The sequence below is a fragment of the Podarcis gaigeae genome (assembly GCF_964106915.1).
Source record: "Podarcis gaigeae genome assembly, chromosome: 4".
Classification (NCBI taxonomy): domain Eukaryota; kingdom Metazoa; phylum Chordata; class Lepidosauria; order Squamata; family Lacertidae; genus Podarcis; species Podarcis gaigeae.
In genome coordinates, this window is record NC_139677.1 from 51,315,124 (window position 1) to 51,329,699 (window position 14,576).

The 14,576-nt window shown below is 43.8% G+C and overlaps 1 protein-coding gene across 1 annotated transcript in view; it reads right to left on the reverse strand.

Moving 5' to 3' along the window:
* RRP1B (ribosomal RNA processing 1B) overlaps positions 1–14,009 on the reverse strand; it is a 20,372-nt gene extending 6,363 nt beyond the window's left edge. The window contains exons 1-13 of the mRNA XM_083734731.1: positions 13,750–14,009; positions 13,267–13,349; positions 12,608–12,665; positions 10,900–10,985; positions 10,296–10,357; positions 7,652–7,781; positions 6,781–6,845; positions 6,133–6,296; positions 5,576–5,652; positions 4,759–4,856; positions 4,562–4,581; positions 3,548–3,673; positions 945–1,669 (exon numbers count right to left, since the gene is read on the reverse strand). Of these exons, the coding sequence (XP_083590857.1) occupies positions 945–1,669; positions 3,548–3,673; positions 4,562–4,581; positions 4,759–4,856; positions 5,576–5,652; positions 6,133–6,296; positions 6,781–6,845; positions 7,652–7,781; positions 10,296–10,357; positions 10,900–10,985; positions 12,608–12,665; positions 13,267–13,349; positions 13,750–13,879 (1,824 nt within the window). The 5' untranslated portion in view covers positions 13,880–14,009. The remainder of the gene's footprint in view (positions 1–944; positions 1,670–3,547; positions 3,674–4,561; positions 4,582–4,758; positions 4,857–5,575; positions 5,653–6,132; positions 6,297–6,780; positions 6,846–7,651; positions 7,782–10,295; positions 10,358–10,899; positions 10,986–12,607; positions 12,666–13,266; positions 13,350–13,749) is intronic.
* Positions 14,010–14,576: the final 567 nt, after the last annotated feature.

The window sequence follows — 14,576 nt, forward strand, 5'->3', positions numbered from 1 at the left end:
CTCTTTTTTGTACAGCTAGATCACATATCGCCCCCAACCTTTAAGACCACAAACATTAGACAAGCCATGCACTGAAACTGCACGACTTCATCTGGAAAGACAAGAGGATGTCTGCATTAGTGTGAGAAAATCAATTAAACTGGCCAACAACAATCAGACCAGGAATATAGAATTTAAATAATCTCATGGAAATACAGGTAGTGAGGCCTTTGCTTGTCTAATCTTAAACTGTCAAAGCTTTCACTTCTTAGTTTCAGAAAATAGATTTAAAAAAACAACAACACATGGGATTTGGGGATTGATTTTCTTCTTTAGCTTCTATCTGGTCACCTGTTTTACTAGTAAAACCAGCCATTATATACATTCTCTCCAAATAGAAGCAGAAGGATCTGTGTTGGAAATAGAGCTGTTTGAGGCAAAAGTACACATATCTGGTATGGGACGCGGGTGGCGCTGTGGGTAAAACCTCAGCGCCTAGGGCTTGCCGATCGCATGGTTGGCGGTTCGAATCCCCGTGGCGGGGTAAGCTCCCGTCTTTCGGTCCCAGCTCCTGCCCACCTAGCAGTTCGAAAGCACCCCTAAGTGCAAGTAGATAAATAGGTACCGCTTTATAGCGGGAAGGTAAACGGCGTTTCCGTGTGCTGCGCTGGTGCTGGCTTGCCAGAGCAGCTTCGTCACGCTGGCCATGTGACCCGGAAGTGTCTCCGGACAGCGCTGGCCCCCGGCCTCTTAAGTGAGATGGGCGCACAACCCTAGAGTCGGACACGACTGGCCTGTACGGGCAGGGGTACCTTTACCTACACATATCTGGTGGTACATGTAAAGCAGAGCATCAAAAAATGCAGCCCAATAGAATGTTTATTGTGGTCAGAGAGTCCTCCGCAACCTGCTCCCCAAGCTGAGGTGGAACCAGACATTGTAAGTTGCAGGACAGACCTACTTACACTGCTTCTGCTCTTTTTGTTTTCAACTTCAGTTACAGCTTCTTCCATGGAACTTAGGACTTCCTTGATTTTCTTTTTCTTTTTCATGCTGATTATTTTCTGCTTGGAACCCCTAATCTTGACCAAATTTTGTTTTTTCCTCAATTTAACTTTTCGGAGCACTGTGCATCCAGATTCTGCCAAGTTTTCCTTTTTGGGCTGCTCAACAGCCTCTTCAGAAAAACTGCTCCCAAATATCACGCCAGTCTCTGCTTTCCGTTTCTTCTTAATTGCTTTGCTACCACAGGCTACTGGAGCACAGTGGCTGGGATCTTCCTCGGTACTTATATGAGCCTGTCCATTTTGATGGGTGAATTCTATAGGGACTTTCCGCAGGCGGCCATTTTTCTTCTTGGGTTGTTTCTTTATGCTGTTTACCAAACAAGTCAAGTTCTCCAGCACAGAATCACCACTGATACCTACAGTGGGTGCGGCTGAAGAATCCATTTCAATGACCTCCATGCTTAAAGACTTCTTTGGTCTTTTCTTACTATTTAATGATTCACTGTCCTGGTTTGGCTCTTTGGATCCTTCCTCAGGGACCAGTCCCTTCTCATTACATTCAGCAGCTATACCAAAGTCAACCATCTGGCTGGACTTCCTCTTTCGCTTCTTCTTCTTTTTCTTCTGTGGCCCTGGGCTCTCCTCCTCTTCCTCAATACCATTTATTATGTTTCTAGCACGAACTGTAAAGACAAAATAAATAAGCTTTTAAATTCAAAGAAGAGGCTGTCGAGCAGCAGCCTCCTATCTCTCTTCCTGGGAAGGGGGCTCTACACCTGAAGAAAGAGTGGGTGGCCCCAACTGGGGCGAGTGATTAGTAATCGAGGAATGGATACTACTATTAGACCCAGCTTCTTCGTGTCCCAGAGGTACTGCTCTAGTCACTGTTGGAAAACAGAATGCGAAACAAGATGAGCCATCGATCTGTCCACAACAGGGCAGTATTGTACAGTATTGTACAGTATTTGTTGTTAACAGAGCTGATGAGAACAACTACAGCACCACCTCGGTTTTCGAATGCCTCCGTAGTCAAATGTTTTGGAACTCGAACGCCGAAAACCTGGATGTAAATGCCTTGGTCTTCGAATGCACCTTGGAAACAGGAAACACGGCTTCCTTATTGAGGCTTCCGCTTTCAGTTTTCGAATGTTTCGGAACTCAAACAGACTTCCAGAATGGATTACATTCGAAAACCGAGGTACCACTGTACTGTCAATGATTTTCATGTTAGATATTTTAATAAGCCCTGTTCAGATAACCACCTGCCCCCTGGGATTTGGATCACATTGAGGGGAAGATCACAGCCACACTCACCAGCTCTTGTTCCTATGCCCTCATTACCATGTGTGTGTATGGGGGGGGGAGGTGTGTGTGAATTAAGGAGTCAGTTCTATGTATGTAGGCTTCCTGCATGATTTAGAATGCTGATTGCTTCAAATCTTCTGCGCCTCAATGTGTGGAAGGTTGGCAGGAACAGGACCTGAAAACGCAGAACACTGGGTATATGGACCCACTCTCCTCAACATACGGCTGCTGTAAATTGTGTTACGGGAGAGTGTCTAAACAAGGTTACGTTCATGCAGAAAGGCCTAAATGTTCAGGCTTTCCCTGGCAATTAACATTAGTTCCAGCCACCCTCTGTTAATTTACTTTCAGTTTAATTGAACAGAGATACTACAGCAATCAAAACGATACATACACAAAAATATACACACATAAATCTAAGAAAAAGACAAAAGTTACAAATAAAGAGATGAAAAGAAACACAAAATAGCACTGTCTGCGGTTTCACAGGAGCGTCAGGAGAATTTGGCTTAGTCCCATTTCAAAATGTCCAGAGTCTGGAAAGAAAAGGCTGACCAGCCTATTGATTCAACACTGCGAGCACAGCATGCAGAAATCCTATTGAGAGTGCTTGATTTTGTAACACAATCAAGACTTGCCAAGTCTTCTGTCGTCATCTTGTACTTTTGATTATTATCTGTGGCATTTGCTTTTTCTAAGATATGATTTCAATATATTTCTGAACTCTGTAAACTGCTTTAGGATTTTTACTCACCAGGGGTATATAAATGCTTTTAAATACACAAACAAAATTTGAGGCCACTGCAAAGCTTCCACTCCCTTCCGGCTAATACTCCAACAGCAACAGCTATTTCTAATTTCCAGCGGAGGCAATTTATTATCATAGTGAAGTTCAGTTAGGGTTGATCAGTTACTTAAAGAAAGTAAAAGAAAAGACGCTTAAAAGGGCAATCCTACAACAAGGCCCTGGATTCATCTTCAGGTGTTTTCCTCCTAGTGGCACAACAATAAAACTCCTAGCACATGTGCAAAGCTAAGCAGGGTCCAGAATCGTTTCAAATTGGATGGGGAACCACGAATTGGGATTCCAGCATTGCAGGGCGTTGGACTAGATAACCTTCGGAGTCCCTTCCAACTCTACCATTCTATGATTCTACATGGAAGTCCTTCTGAGTTCCATAGGGTTTACCCTCCCAGAAAAGTGTGTATGGGATTGCAGACTAAGTTAGGATATTGCATACTGGTAGCAACCTCACCTTCTTTTTCTGGTTGTGTTTTATCCAAGGATTTGCCAGATTTCCTTTTCCACTTCCTCCTGCTGAAGGTATCGTCATCTTCATCTGTAGAAACGTCTTCAGGGAAGTCATCCTGTGGAAAGGTCCCTGAAGGGAGAGAACACTGGAGTGAGAGTTGCCCCCAAGCAATTAGTGGCTCAGAGGTCCTTCACCCATACAACACGCTCTTTTCTCTACCTATACTTTAGTCCAGCCATCACCAACTTGGTGGCCTCCAGATGTGGTCAGACTGCACCTCCCATCAGCCCCAACCAGCATCTGGAGTGAGCCAGACTGGTGACAGCTGTTCTGGTGTGTATCTTTCTCCATTACCTTAAATGCCAAGCAGAACAAACTGTTCATTCAAAGAGAAGGGCAAGACCTTATCACACCTCCCCAAAGGCAGGAACGGGCAACCTTTGGGGCTTATCTATCAGTGGCTACATGATGGTAATTGGCTGGGCTGAAGCAAAGATTGGGTGGGCATCCCTTCCCTCTTTCTGCCACCCTCTTCCTTTCAGTCAGCCCCTTCCACACCCCCACCAATTCCTCCCTTATTTACCACCCACTTGCAACTGGGCAGAGAGCCGCATGTGGTTATGAGTCTGCAGGCTGTCTATGCTTCTTTAAGAGCAGGGATGGGTCTCCAGTCCCCATCATCCCAAGGAGGATGAGAGTTGGTGTCCAACACTTGGAGTGCCACAGGTCCCCCTGCCCCTGCTTTAGAGCATCATGCGATACTGGACACAGTTGTAACTAATGTTAGGATACAACCGATTTTCCAGTAAGTTATAATGGAGGTTGGACTAGATGACCCTCATGATCCTTTCCAACTCTATAATTCTATAAGAGGTGATATAAATGTCCCCAAAAGAAGCCCTTTCAGGTGCACATAAGATATCTGTTGCAAATTTAACATGACTGCATTTTCTTTCCTCTGCTACTGTACAATTCTTCATGGAAATGAAAGAGTAGCAGATGTTCTTGAAGCCTCACCTTCTGCAAGATTTTGGAACCTGAAAAATAAGTGGAAAGGAATTATGTTGTCTCAGTTACACCCAAAAATGAAGGCACTATGGGGAAGCAAAAGATAGAAGGGCAGGGTGTTGGGACTCCAGAAAGTGAAAGGAAAGAGAGGATAATCAGGTAAGTCAGCACAATCAGAAAGAACATTTATTACAATAGGAACTTACTTTTTCACCACTTTGTACAGGCACTTTCTGTTATAAGCAGGTGTGTTTTTTCTGCTGGCCAATTCAAACAGTGTGTCGCCAATAGTTTTATAATCAAACTGTAAACATAAAAGAGGAAGGCATTACAGAAACATAGGTCAGCTGCATTCAATAATTTAGCGCAAAACCACTTAAGACACTAATTTACTGATTTTGTACTTATTCCAAATTGGAAAACCCCAATGGCAGGCATAGGCAAACTCGGCCCTCCAGATTTTTTTGAGACTACAATTCCCATCATCCCTGACCACTGGTCCTGTTAGCTAGGGATTATGGGAGTTGTAGTGCCAAAACATCTGGAGGGCCGAGTTTGCCTATGCCTGCCCAGTGGAGTATCTCTGTCCAGCTCAACTCCCTGTGCTTCTTCCCCACCAGTCCAAGCACACTCATTCTCTCAGCCATGCTCCTTCACATCCTCAGGCCTTTGGTTACTGATCCTACAGCAGTCAGGCCTCACTTTCATAAATCCCAATAGGAACCACACTTCAGGAAATCTTGTGAGTCCAACACTCACAAAACTGCACAACATTCACTTGTGCTCCAGGTCTTGCACTTCGAGAACCAGCAATTTGATCTACGTTTAAATCAAGCAAGACAATAAAAATGGTCTTCTACCAGTTTTCAAAGGAAAAAAAAGTTCATTAGGCTAGTTGAATGTTGTTTGTGAGAGCTTTTCATTTATAAGAGAGCAGCCATCAAACTTAATCAGATTTAACAAGGCAATTCCCTAGTGCTCAAACCCTACAGAAGTTAGTATGTTGTCAAAGACAATACTCACCTGGAGAACAGGCCCAATGTTATCATCTGCATCTTCTAAAAGGTTGTCTGATGCCTCTGAATCTAGGGAATGTTTGCCTGCAGGATAAAAGCAACACATTTAACAGAGCACCAAATGTGAAATCCGCAACAGACTTCACTAAGGTCCATGAAGCTGCCATCAACATAAAGGAGGGATGCTTTATGCAAGCTGATAGATGTTTAATGTTGCACACCAGTACCTTAAGGACAGTGCGTGAGTGTGTGCGCGCACACACGCACACACATACAATCTTCCTTTACCCTCAGGGGAAGGACACAACATGTGTCATGTTAAAACAGTGGCAAGAAAGGTGGGGAAATTTGAAAAGGAGACAGAGTACTAAGCTTTGCACACATAGGGGTCTAGGTTCAATCCCTGGTATCTCTAGGTGGGGCTCCCACAGGTGTCCTATGCTCCCATGAGCTCACTTTCACTAGTAAGCAGATGGTTGCATTCTGAGTTGAAGTTTTCAAAGCAGAAGACATGACAGGACTCCATTCTAGATGTTACAGTTATTACTGTGGCCAGGCCCATACCTTTGAGGACTGGCTCGTTCTCTCCTTCATTACTTTCATCTTCTTCCGATAAGTCATCATCGCTCCCCGCTTTCAGTTCTTTCATTAAATCTTCTATAGCAAACGGGGACTGATCAACAATGGTTTCAAAGATGCCACGGATTATGGCTTGCAGCAAAAGATGACTGAACCATTAAGGGGGGAGGAAAAAAGGAGCATCACAAAAGCATTCCAATTTATGGACTCTCTTTCCAATCTATCAAAAACTAACCCATGAAAATTGAAAAAATTGTATGCCATTTGCAAAGAGTAAATAAAAGAACCACCAATAAGTCAATCACATAGATTGTGAATCAGAAGCTGCTGTCTTTGGATTCGCCCAGGGTTTTCTTCAATATCACCATAGTAGCGCCTGAGGATCAGAAACTAGCTTTTTTATCATCAGTATAAAAGGAACTCATGCAGTTCCCATAGCTACACACTTTCATTTCAAGGCACACAAAAGAAAGCTTTGCTTCACAAACTGAACATTTCACTATCTCGCTTCTTCTGTTTTAATTATTCTTTGCGAGTCTATCCAGACATTATCTACTATTTAAGAAGAACGCCCCCGCCCCGACAACCCTTTAAGTTCAGAGTCAAGCAGCAAAACATAGCTATATAACATACTCCTTGGTCTTGGCAACGATTTTGCAGAATGGTTCTATAAATTTGAGATTCTGGTCTGCGGTGAGCTGCAAAAAAATAAAATACATGGTTAGTTCAACATCAACCTATTCCAATTCTACTCAAAGAGATGGGAAATTTCCCCATCTGAATATTCCCAAGGTTACTTGAAAAGAGCTAGGACTCGGGGGAAAGAAGCATTTTACAGTTGGGGTAAATATATTATAGAAGATAAGCTCTCTCTTGCCAAAAGATGCTAACACAGACTGGCTAAAACCAATATGGTAGCCTACAACAATAGAAATACAAGGAGGAAATATATTTTATTTCTAAATATATATTTATGAATTACTGTGTAACCAACTGAAATGCTGTCAGGATTTGACATGATGTATTATCCTATCATCTGTTAAGGTTGTCATTATTATCGATTATTTTCTTTCCTTTTGATATAGCCTGACCAATTTCAAAAAGATGGAAACACATATCATGATGACACCCCTTTGTAATGTCAGAAGGGAAGCATTACACAAAGTCTAGTGATTTCCACTATATTTAAGCAAGACATTTTACATTTTAGGTAACAGAAAAAGTTGAGCAAATCTGCAATTCACAAGTTGCTCCATGGTGAGGATTTGCTTTTATTAGCATTAACCAAGATTTTCAAATTTTATCTGATTTTATATGTTTATACAGTGCTACAACAATCAATTAGATAGCATGCCCAACCTAAGCAAATAGTAAACACACACAGAGTAAACTTGACTTTAATAGCCTTCCTAGGCGAAGACATTAACAGCACTTGTTTTAAGCAAATATTTTAGGGAGACTTGCTAGAATGCACAGCAATACACAGATAAGTTTTGTTTCCTACCTCTTTAGCACCAACTTTAGCCAATTCTTCCAGATAGATGTCAATAAAATGCAATTTTATCCCAACAGGAGCCTTGCTGTCTGGGTGAATAACCTCCTTCATTAGCAGGTTCAGAAATGGCTCAGTAAAACTGGATGAAAAGCGGGGCGGGGAGAAAATAAAGCATGGTCCATTCATCTGTGTAACGTCATATGACATTGCATCAGTTCCAAAAGAGTGGCCACTGCTTTTGAAACAGAAAACAATCTGATCCACTGAAATAGAGCAACAGCGTGTATCAGATGTTTTCTTCTCTAAGTGATTTACCAGGGTGAGAGTTCCAACAATTTTACCCTCTCCCAACAAATCCTTTGATGAAAGCTTGTTTTAATACCTTAACATATAAAAAAACTGTGTGATGTCAGTAATACGCAATTTAAAATTGTAGAGGTATTCTAGAATTCTGCACTAAGCCCCTAAACCAGTGTTTCCCAAATGTGGGTCTCCAGCTTTTGGGACTACAACTCCCATCATCCCTAGCTAGCAGGACCAGAGGTTAGGGTTGATGGGAACTGTAGTCCCAAAACAGCTGAAAGCCCAAGTTTGGGAAACACAGCTCTAAACTTTTGTTGTATCCAATGCAGTATAAAGGTTTCCAGCTTGTGCAACAGGATTGCCCCACACCATCCACAATCTGCTCTGAAGGGTTAGGGGGAACCCCACAATAGATTTAGGGGGTATGGTGGGAGCAGATGTCCCACTGAACCCTTATGCCAATGGGACACTTATGTTATGAATGCCGGCGTGGTTGCTCGAGAGCGAACAGGCAAGACTCCCACTGGTCTTTTCAAGGCTTTATTATCTGTCCAAAACATTCACAATGCAGAACGTCTCAATTCCATGTCTTGCTCAGTCACTAGCAGAATCTGGGAGTGGGCGGTCCTTAAACTTTCCCCAGCAGAGCAGTCTTTTGACCCCCATCCTACGCCTCCCCTCACTGCGCATAAGCCTCCTGCACAGAGAGGGTGTGGGCAAAGGGGGACCTGCCTCCCCCCCGCTTTGCTCCGGCTCGGTGATCTTCGGCGGCTCCCTGTAACCCAACTGCCCTTCCACCTCCCGCCTCAGAGCTGATGGCAGTTCCCTGACAACTTACTTATAGCAATTCACTGGATATAAGATGGTAGGACCTCAAAATCCAAAATTTTCAGTGGCCATTAATTATTTTGGTCAAGCAAATATGTACATTGGTATACCGTATTTTTCACACCATAGGACACACTTTTCCCCCTCCAAAAATGAAGGGGAAATGTGTGTGCGTCCTATGGTGCGAATGCAGGCTTTCGCTGAAGCCTGGAGAGTGAGAGGGGTCGGTGCGCTCCCACTGCTTGCGGAGAGTTGCCTGCATGCTGAAGCCTGCGCGCGCTGAGCTCAGCGCGTCCAGGCTTCGCGGACCTCTCCGCAAACAGCGGGAGCGCTCCCGCTGCTTGCGGAGACTTGCCTGCATGCTGAAGCCTGCGCGCGCTGAGCTCAGCGCGTCCAGGCTTCGCGGACCTCTCAGCAAGCTGTGGGAGCGCTCCCACGGCTTGCGGAGACTTGCCTGTTTGGGGGCTGGGGTTGGGGGAAGCTCGAGCTTCCCCAGCCCCGCGCCTGGGGGGAAAATAATTTTTCCCCCTTTATCCCCCCCCCAAAATTGGGTGCGCCCTATGGTCCGGTGTGCCCTATGGTGCGAAAAATACGGTAATTTGTACAGGTGACACAACTTGCACAGGATTCATGGGAATCTCAGCTAAGCAATGCAGATTTCATATAGATCGGAAATAGATACAACACAGATTTTAACTATTAAACAATTCCTAACTTTTCTCACAGTGCAATTAATCTATTGCACCTCTGCTTAAACCTTTATTTTCTTCTAGGAGCACAATCTGGTATTTCTAGTGGATTGCCCTGAGGCCTTTTTAACAAATATGCCATGTGCCTCTTTTTTCTTCAGCAACAAAATTTATTTTGTGCATAAAAGGCAGGATGCAAGTGTGTGGGAGAAAATAATAGCAGAACCACTGAATTTGAATTATAAGAACATTTTTATTATTATTGTATTGCTACATTATATAACACTTTATATATGTCCAACTCTATGGATGTTTACTTAGGAATAATCCCCAGTGAAGTATTCTTACTATTGCCATTCAATTTATGGCTGTAGTACAAGTTTTAACACTGCCGGTAATGTATGTCTATCCGGAAATATGTCACATATGTGTTCAATTTATCTTAGAATTGCTGCTTGGAATACAAAACCAAATTTGCAGAAAAATATGTATAAAGGAAGTGAGCACAAGATGAGCTTTTGGGATGAGGCCCATTATGTCAGCCTGGATAGCTCAGCTGGTTACAGCTTGGTGCCAAAAATGCCCAGGTTATAGGTCTGATCCCCATATGGGACAGCTACAAATTAATGCATTGCAGGGGGCTGGACTAGATGTTCCTCATGGTGATTTCCAATTCCACAATTCTATGGTTCTATAATGCTTATCAGGGATTGTGAAAGAAAATTTATTGGTAACTCATCAATAGATTTAGAGTGAGCAAGAGCAGTTTCTGTTTCTCTCTCTCTCTCTCTCTCTCTCTCACACACACACACACACCCAGAGGCGCCACCTACCTTTCATTCCATCCATTTCTTTTCAGTACTTCAAAGGACTGTCTCAATACCATGCGGATCAACTAGGTTAGAAAAAGATGCATCCCATCATGTTTCAATTGATAGGAAATCATCACTTTGTTGACAAACATCTTAACCATCCATGCAACCTTATACATGTCTGTAAGACGTACTGTTTCGATTTGGCTGTACCCTCAAATCAGCACTTATAGGATTATAGCCAATTTTCCTGTTTTTGTAAGAACGTAACTTCACATACAGAAATTTAAAGTCTTTTCTTGATGCTAAATGGATTACAGAAGTATGGTGGGACTGCAAAACTCATGCAAGGTTTCTCCATAACACCAAAATCCCCCAGCACACAACAGTAAAGATTAAACATGACATGTTCACATCTCCCCACTCTGGTTTAAAAATGTGAATTCTAACTTTAGATTTGAAGAGTTCTCTATCTATTCCCATTGCTGAATCTTACTTGTGTTGTGTTCGTTCATTATGCTACTACCTAATTTTATGAAACAGTGCAATCCAAAAAGTGGAAGATTTTTCACCCCACACCACTGATTATGCCCCTTTAAAAGACGGTAGAAGAAACAGCTTTTACCATGTAAAATTTATCTAAGCGCAGGTTGTCTATTCCATTCCACTCACGGTTCATGGTCTGCCAGAAAGTCTGAATGAACAAATGCCCTGCAGTGAAATAAATAGAAGCAGCTTTAAAGTTCCATACAAGCTGTGTTAGTTCAAAACATTTTCACTACACTTTTCATAAATGTAGGGGAAATTCAAAGCTGAAGCTTGCAGTTTAAAAGAAAGATGAGTACTGTAAGGTGGGGAATGCATATGAGGTGTAAAAAATTATGTGCAATGTGATAGTTTCTCTCTCTTATAATACAAAAAGTGAGACCATACAATGAAGCGGAATGTTAGAATATTCAGCAGAGACAAAAGATGGTACTTCGTCACACAATGTGTACTTGACAGATGGCTGTATCCTCTAGCTACCCAAGTTGGTCATTGCAGACTGCAGAAGAGATTTTCCTACAAGTTCCAAAGCTTTCAGAAGCTTGCTCAACAGTAATGCAGGCTTTTAGTGTGTTTTGTGGAACAGCATTCCTGTAGCAATATGACAGGTGCCCACTATTTGCACTTTCCAGAAACAATTGAAGACATCTTTGTCATGACACTTTCCCAGCAGGGTGAATATCTATCTGTCACTGGTGTCTATTTTGCATTCATTTTTATCCACTATTTTCTGTATTGTTTCAAATGTTTTTATTGCATTCTTTACATCACCTTAAAATGTATACAGAAAATGATAAATAAACAAATAAATAAATAGTAGCTACTGTAGAACTGTTTTCACAAGATGTAATGACAACCACCAACTCAGATGGCTTGAAAAGAGGATTTAATCAATTCATGAAAGATAAGGCTACAAATGGCCCCTAGCCATGATGGCTGGTTATGCTGCCTCCAGTGTTAGAGACTGGATGATGCTGAATACGAGTTCCTGGGATACATAAGTGGGGAGAGCACTTCTGCAGTCAGGCCCTAGTTATAGGCTTCTCAGAGGCATCTGGCTGGTCACTGTGAGAGCAGGATGCTGGACTAGATGTGGCCAGCAGGATTCTAGCTATTTTCACATGTGAAGGACAATTAAGACAACTGCAAGTGTGAACAATGGTAGTTAATTATCTCTCTGTTCTCAATAAGTGAAGGAAGCACAAAGCCATCAGTGTCTTGCCGAAGCAAAAAACCTGAAGGGGTTGGCAAGGATCTGAAAGTCATCAAATCCAACCCACTCCCCAAGGCCTAATCTTCCAAGATTTATCCAGAGGGAGCTGACATTTTATTCTCCCAACAGAAACATACACAGGACCTATTCACATGTTATTCCAGTTACTTCTCAGAACTGCTCAGTACAGATGGAGAGAATGTCTGACCTAGCATTCCACATGTTTCAGCTGAATTCTATGGTTAAGTATAGCTGCCCACATTGATGAGTTCTACAGGAGTCTTGATGATGAGTAAGAATTTCACCTTGTGACCAATAGAGCCTCTTATATGTAGTAAGGTATGCAATTCTGCAGCAAACAGTGGCTGCCCAAACACTGCCCTCAAAAAAAAACAAAAAAACAAAAAAACAAAAAAACCATGGGCTATTCATGTGGTTTTCATAGAAAATGAAGACACAATGTTTCAGGACATCAATTCTTTTTTTACATACTAATAAGCAGAACAAACAAACTTGGCTGGAAACCCCTGAACATATAATAAAAGTAAAAAATAAAAAAATTAAAATAACTTACAAGCATCTATATTCTCTATTACATGGGTAAGTTGTGCTATATTGTTCGATAACTCCTCCTAAAAATGAAAGGAATTTTTTTAGTATACAACATTGCAAGAGTAGATTCCATTTTTCCTTTTCAGAAACTACCTCACTCCCAAACACTGAAACTGCTCTCTAAACTCCCCCAAACAAAGAAAAGACTATTTGAGAATTTGACCAATAAGGTTAAAATATATTATCACAGTTGGTCTGAAACAGTAGACAAACGAAGAACCTTCTTACCCAAAACAGGGTGGACATTTCAATGCAGAATTTGGTCAGAGACAGAAGTATAACATAGTCTTCTGTGCTACCTGCACAGTAGCAAACATGTCTCCAAATTTCAACCACTTACTATTTACTTACCACACTCCTCACCCTGTACAATTGTCTTTCATGTTGTTTGGGGGACAAAAAAAAAAAGCACCTCCAAATTCCAACTGAACATTGGGTATTTTGTTACCCCCCACATACTGTAACATGCCAGAGGGAAAATACACGAATAAAAGCATAAGCAACGTCAGTGCACGAAGAAGGGGCACAGTGTCCAGAGGGTGGAGCAGGCAAGGTCCACAGACAACTGCTCCATTCATAGGCAATATCACGGCAACACATCCTTACACAGATTGTACATACCTGAAGCAGGGGTTTATCCTGCATCCACATGCAGTAGAACAGTCCTTTCCATATTTTCAGCCATTCTTCCTGGCTAAAGGTACCTGGAGCAACAGAAGTAAACTGCGTATATTAGAGAAAAGGAGGCAAGTTTTCCCAGCTTGTCCTACAAAAGCCCCTACCCCTAGAGATAACGGGAGCCCATGAAGAGCGGCGCCTCCCCTTCAACCATACCATGACTCCACCCTCGCTTATCACACCGACTCTCAGTAGTTCACACGGTACCTGAGAAGCAGAGCCCGGTTGCAAGCACCTCATGTCCCGGCGCCCATGTGCCCGCTCAACCCCACGCCCGCCTTTCCCTCCTCAGTCCTGTCGCTGCTTCGAGCGGCTGCTCTTCTGCCCCACGCGCTGCCCTCTCCGCCGCTCCAGCAACCCGGGGCGCCCGGCTGCTCTGCCCGACCAGCGCCACGTGCTTCCCCCGCATCCCTTCCCCGCTCTTACTCGCCGGGCTCCGAGTCCGGAGAGCGAGGTAGCCGCGCAGCTTCTTCAGCGCCCGGTCCCGAACTCGCTTCTCGTTGGCGGCCAGCCTCTGTGCGAACTGAACCTCCGGAGGCTGCGCGGCGGGAGCCATGACACCCCCACCAGCCCAGCTCGCCGGAGGGAGAGAGAGAGAAAGGTAACGCGCCGCCCTACGTGGGCCGAGCCCGGGCAGCCTCCCCGACGCCTGCGGATGACGTCAACAGCCGCTGCTCCGTCGCAAACCCACAGGCGCAGAAAGCCGCGAGCCCGCCAATTCGGCCGCTGGAGAGAAAGGGGCGGGGCATAGCGGAGGGGGCAAGGCGGCGCGTGGCGCTCGAGGCAGCGAGTGGCGCAGCGTGCTACCCTACCCAGTCAAATAGGGGGTTTAATATGCCCTCCTCTTTATACCCAAGTTGTGAACGAGAATACGAGCAAATTAAAAATACACGGTCAACAAACAAGGAAAAAATAATCCAATATCAAAAAAGCATGCCATGGGACCTACTCCCAGGCACATCGATACACAGAAATCTCCTCCATTGAGTTCGATGAGGCTTTGCCCCAGCGGGTGTAGGATTGCAGCCTTATTCCCACCGAAGTCATGGTTTTACCTTTGCGAAAAGGTTGAGGGCCTTTTAGTTCAAGGCGAGCAAGTAGGGGTGACGTGACAGGTGCACTGCAATGCTGGCATCCGTCTGTTTCGAGGGACAATCTGGACTGGAGTATGCTTCCGGGCGTGAAGTCACTCCGCTACTTTAGCAGCACCGAAGTGACCTCCCCGGGGAGCAAGCCCGGGCAGTGTGCATGGA